At 33.1% G+C, this 6000-nt stretch overlaps 1 protein-coding gene across 1 annotated transcript in view; it reads left to right on the top strand.

Moving 5' to 3' along the window:
- LOC143070651 (alpha-2A adrenergic receptor-like) overlaps window positions 1–5683 on the top strand; it is a 50601-nt gene extending 44918 nt beyond the window's left edge. Inside the window, exon 2 of the mRNA XM_076244869.1 lies at window positions 3644–5683. Coding sequence (XP_076100984.1) covers window positions 3886–5415 — 1530 coding nt within the window. The 5' untranslated portion in view covers window positions 3644–3885 and the 3' untranslated portion in view covers window positions 5416–5683. The remainder of the gene's footprint in view (window positions 1–3643) is intronic.
- The last annotated feature ends 317 nt before the right edge of the window (window positions 5684–6000 follow it).

Below are 6000 nucleotides of genomic sequence, written 5' to 3' on the forward strand. Positions count from 1 at the left end.
TATAATTTACGTTCGTTTTTCAACCGAGAATAGCAAAACGGTTGATTATAAAATTCATAAAGTATATCGCTGGAGTTGATAATAAAATCAACGGTACCAATTTTGTTGCACCAGATGCGCATTTCGACAAAACATGTCTCTTTGATAAAGTATATTCCTTCTACTGTGCCATGGTTTGCCATCTCCATTTTTCTCTAAACAAAGTATGGTTGGTTACAGTTCTGAATTTACTTATTTTTTCTCAAAACTAAGTTTACTGAATCAGAAAAAAAATCACACTTAGTCGAATACCTAAAACTTGCGAAAGATATAAAAACGCATGGTGAGCAACATGGCAAAAAAAAAAGGCCAAATGACGATTTATGTAAAAAAAATTCCGGACAAACTAATAAAAAAAGGTAGGACCAAATAGACCGAAAAATGAAAAGACAGGACAGAGATTACAAATAAAAAAAGGAACAAAATTTTTCATCCAAGTCCCCCTCCCATCAAAATAAAATGGTAGATCTCTTAATTCAGAACCAAATGAGAACACAGTTGAATAATTAAATATTTCGAGGTGAAACCTGTACTGATAAGTTTTGAAATTTTACTATTGCACAAAATTATGAATTCAATGAATTTTACATGCACTTGTAAAAAATCTAGAATTGCTATGGGATAATCAAGAACACAATCACGTACATGAATGCGACGATGGAAGGTTATAACAACCTTGACCGGCTACGTGAATACTGATCAGTCCATTCAACTTATAGTACGCCAGTTCTATTTTCACAGGTGTGAGGTCGAAGGTTTGAATTGACCAATATAAACGATCGTTCCTTTACGAGTTAATCTAATAAAGTTTGTTTGACTGATTACGTCGCACTACCTTTCGCTAAGCTTTGCCGCATATGAGTGTATATGAATACACGATCATGTGTATTGTTCCCACAATGTACACACTAGTGGTTATTTTTAAACTGCTGTCAAAATCTGTTAACTCTATTGCTTGGAACTTTAAAATTCGCTTTTGATATTTTTTCAGTTGATGTTTTGTATTAAAACCAGGAACTTAATGTGTTGCATCATATATTGCTTTAGGTTAGAATCATTTCACTAACATTTAAATTGATTTATGCTTCAACTTTATCTTATCAAAAATCTGTCAATTCAGAACACTAATATGAATCCTTCCTGTCACAAAAGCGGTTGAACCAAGTGTATTTGACATGTTCATTATTTTGTATTCTAGGTTGACAACTATTCAGGATGCATAATTTACAGTTTTCTGCACAGTATTGTTAAGGGCCACTTTTGCATCATTCGTTTATCTAGACATATTGATTTCATTGTTTTGGGCTTTTAATCTAAGTGAAATTACACTACCGAAAAAAGTTAATACTACGAAATTCCATGTATATAAAGCACCCTTTTATTTGTAATAAAACACAGGACAATAATATATCATAATAATTGTAGAGGAGTTTCTGTTTTTAACATTCCACGGTGTTTGGTGTATTTTATTCAATTTCTTATTGTTGCCCATATTTATGGGTTGCACTTCTGTAAATATAGAAAATGCAGTTTCCCATAGAAACCCCATTACATCTAAAACTTTTACAGTGGAGTTTTGTAAACAATTACATTGTAGAATGAAAAGCTCTTATGCACTACTATTTCAAAGGTGAATACAGAGTGCTGTGTAGCATACTTTCAACATTTTAATCCCCGAAATTCTAAGATATATTACTAAATAAACTCATCATAGATACCAGGACTAAATTATATATATACTCCAGACGCGCGTTTCGTCTACAAAAGACTCATCAGTGACGCTCGAATCCAAAAAAGTTTTTAAAAAGCCAAATAAAGTACGAAGTTGAAGAGCATTGAGATCCAAAATTCCTAAAAGTGTTGCCAAATTCAGCTAAAGTAAATTCTGAACTTAACCCCTCTCATCACGTTTGGTTTTTCTTAGAATTCAACTTCTATGATATTGATCCTTGTAGTTATGAGAAGGCAATTATTTTGCTGCTTCCATCTCACTACACAATGTTCCGCCTCTAAATCTTGTTTAGTAAGTTATACGGTTTTCTACAATAATTATAAATGACTATCCTCTTTGAATTTCCCTTGGTATTTTTGGTATTTTTTGGTATTTTACTTTTTATTGTTCTCACTATTTCTAAGATATGGATACTTCTATTTCAGAGAGTGGCAATTATTTTGCAACTTCCATCGTCATGTCCCGCGACTTAATCATGCTTTAATCAAGGTTACACAGTTTTCTGATTTGATGATAGACCATTGATGTTGTCTCTCATTGGTCATGCTTCGTTTATGTTGAAGCATTCAATGTTTTTTTTTTGTATTTGGCTGTATTTGGCACAACTTTTTTGAATTTTGGGTCCTCAATGCTCTTCAACTTTGTACTTGTTTGGCTTTATAACTTTTTTGATTTGAGCGTCACTGGTGAGTCTTATGAAGAAGAAAGGCGCGTCTGGAGTATTACATAATAATCCTGGTACATAATTCTGTACATGTTATAATAAATTTGCGTTCAAAACACCAGAAAAGTAATATCCATTTCCGAATAACAAGCGAGGTTAATCTCTATAAACATCTTGTTTTTCTATGAGCACACTCCTCTATTGTTAATGAAAACCATGTATATGGATGTTCATCTATACTTAAACTTTAAATCCAATCTCCTTTAAAGCAGTAAATTACCATGAATCTTTGTGGGAAGCCTATTAAATTAAGTACAATTTATCAATATGATTAAAAAGGCCATGATAAATATCAAACGCTCTTACAACATTTAACAGTCATTCCGACATTTGTTACAGGCAAGAAACAAAACATCTTAAATCCGGTAATGTGAACGTTTTTTTTTTTAATTTATTGTATATCAAGAAAAGCTGTAATTTTATTCCACAATTTACATCTTAATCTGCTTAAACAAGATGTATGAACACATGCATTCATCTTCTATTTGCGGTATCTTTGTAGCCGTATTTGGCACAACTTTAGGGAATTTTGGGTCCTCAATGCTCTTCAACTTTGTATTTGTTTAGCTTTACAATTATGTTGATTTGAGCGTCACTGATGAGTCTTATGAAGACGAAACGCGCGTCTGGAGTATTGAATTATAATCCAGTTACCTTTGATAACTATCTATAACTATGCCTGAAAAAGCAAAGTAACAAAATAAACCAATGAAAAATTGTATAACAATTACAATTACACACACACACACATGCATACAACCTACGTGTAGAAACTTTATGATATTCAACATTGACGAGCATACAAGATAATTCTCGACATGTATATTCATTCAATTTCTAAGGCACACAAAAAAAGCTATAATATTTTTTAAACATTTGTCCATTGCCAAGTTTCATTAACATCATTCATGGAAATTTTCATTTTGATATTGGTGAAACTGATGTGATTATCAACTTTTTGTCATGTCCTGTACATGCATATTATGCTTTTTACTTCATACTGTTTCGATGATTTTAAAATTAGAAATTTCAAATCAATTTAAACATTATCATTTAAATATAGTCATGTCGTCAAACAGCAAATTTTGACAAATATTCAATCCTATTTGGTTGATGCATTTACTGTGATTTATTTAATATCATTTCAGATTTCTTGTAGAATGAAAGAATCGTTTTTAGATTATAGTAGAAACACTTTGATAATGATTCAGCAAACGAAGTGATTGATAACAGAAATCCGTCAGACCAACATCTAATATACAGCCTAAATGAATTATTCCCGAGTTGTATTTCTACAAGATCAAGTGAAAGTTGACATAGAGTGAATTAACCGGCTAAGAATGACGCAGATCTATTCTGATATCTTTACGCTTGACCCGATTGCCTTACAATGAGTTTTATGGGAGAAATGGTTGGTATCTCTGAAGCTACAGCTAATTTATCTAAAGACTCACCTCAGAATCATTTCTCTGCTAATATACCACCTGGTTATTCTTTACCACATACAATCTTGATTGCTATACTTGTTAGCATATTTATGATAATAATCTTTTTTGGAAACTTGCTTGTTGTTGTAGCCATTGCAACAGATAGACAACTGAAGACAATTCAGAACTGGTTCATAGCATCATTAGCAGTTGCTGATTTATCACTTGGCTTGGTAATCATGCCGTTTTCTTTGGCAAATGAACTCATGCGGTATTGGTATTTTGGACCTGTTTGGTGTGATCTGTGGAAGGCTATCGATGTGTTGTTATGTACTGCTTCCATTCTAAGCATATGCTTAATAAGCTTAGATAGGTACTGGTCTATTACACGCGCCCTTCAATATTCCAGACAAAGAACACCAAAGAGAGCAGCGTTAATGATATCCGCCGTTTGGGTCTTGTCGGCAATAGTATGTGTACCGCCATTGATAGGGTGGAAAAATCCACTTCCAGTCTCTGAATATCCGCTTTGCTTACTCAGTTCTGAAATAGGATATGTTATATCATCAAGTATGGGTTCGTTTTATATTCCAGCAGTGATTATGGTCTTTGTTTACTTTAAGATTTATCAAGCTGCAAAGCAACGGGCTCGCAGAGGGCGTAGGAATAAAACTGCAAGAAAGGAAGATCAGAATGCAAAACGAAGCGATAAGTTAAAATCAAAAGGCACGCCTTCGAAAGAAAATACTCTAAATTGCGAAGAATCTGAAAGAAGATCTGTTCCTTCAGAAGACGAGAGCACGTGGCCTGTATATCGCAAACAGTTGCAGCTTACAAACAACACATCAAGTGTGAGTGTTGGGATTGCTGAAGAAAAAACCTCATTACTTAATAAAACTAAAAGCACACAGAAACCATCTGATCTTTTAATTGTCCCAGTTACTGGAATTCCTCAACAAACAGACATTTGTGGTCACGAGGTAGTAATGGAACAGAAACAACTTTTACAAACCCCTACGTCTGTAAAAATAGTGAAGGTAATAACCAATAATACTAAAACTATTGCTAGTACAGAAGATAGTTTTCTCTCATCATCAAGTGCCTATGATGAAGATGAGTCGCAGGAAAAAAGAAAAGACAGCACAATAGAGACACATAATACTCCAGTTGTCAAAAACTCCATCAGCGAAATACCAGATTTATATAGCATTGAAAAGCAAAAGCGGAAATTGGCTAAAGCTCGAGAAAGACGAGCTACAATTGTTCTCGGGCTAGTTATGGCTGCATTCATATTATGTTGGTTTCCCTTTTTCACTATATATATTGTGACATCCCTGTGTGATTTTTGTATACCGGAAACTATATTTACTATAGCTTTTTGGGCAGGATATTGTAACTCTGCGTTGAATCCAATTATCTATACTATATTTAACCAAGACTTTAGGAAAGCTTTTCGTAAAATAATTTTCAGAAAAGCTCTGTTTAAAAGGTAAAATTACAAATTAGTTGTAGTGTGATTCAGTTCGGAAATATCAATCTTGTTTTCGGAAATATAAATTATGGTAAGCAAATGTCAATATTTTATGTACATTTCTTGACTGATCTTTTACAATCTAACTTTGTTCCGCCTGTTTCATTACATTGTCAGTTCCTAATGGTTTTATTGGAAACCGTGAACTGCTATTAATTTGTATGCACTGTTGAATTGAATGTGTCTTACTTTGATAAAACCATGTCACTGTGATGTTTATTAAACCATACTTCTGATTTTTGATTTGGATCTAACTGGTATCTTGATTTCAAGGCAAACAGACGTAATAAATAAGAAAAATACATACGCCTAGAAGCGTTTGAAGCGCTTTTATAGATTTATCTATATCAAGAACGTTCAAGTTAAATATTTAAAAGCCAAGGATGCATAAGTACAGAAATCTGTGATGAGGTGAATGAACATAAGGAATCCAAAATTAAAAGCTTTTAAATGTCATGTAAAGATGTGATTAACACGTCAGGTCAATGCATTTATTCAAACAACTAAAAAGTAAAATCACAAAAATACTGACCTCCGAGGAAAATTC

Source organism: Mytilus galloprovincialis, chromosome 4 (genome assembly GCF_965363235.1).
Source record: "Mytilus galloprovincialis chromosome 4, xbMytGall1.hap1.1, whole genome shotgun sequence".
Classification (NCBI taxonomy): Eukaryota; Metazoa; Mollusca; class Bivalvia; order Mytilida; family Mytilidae; genus Mytilus; species Mytilus galloprovincialis.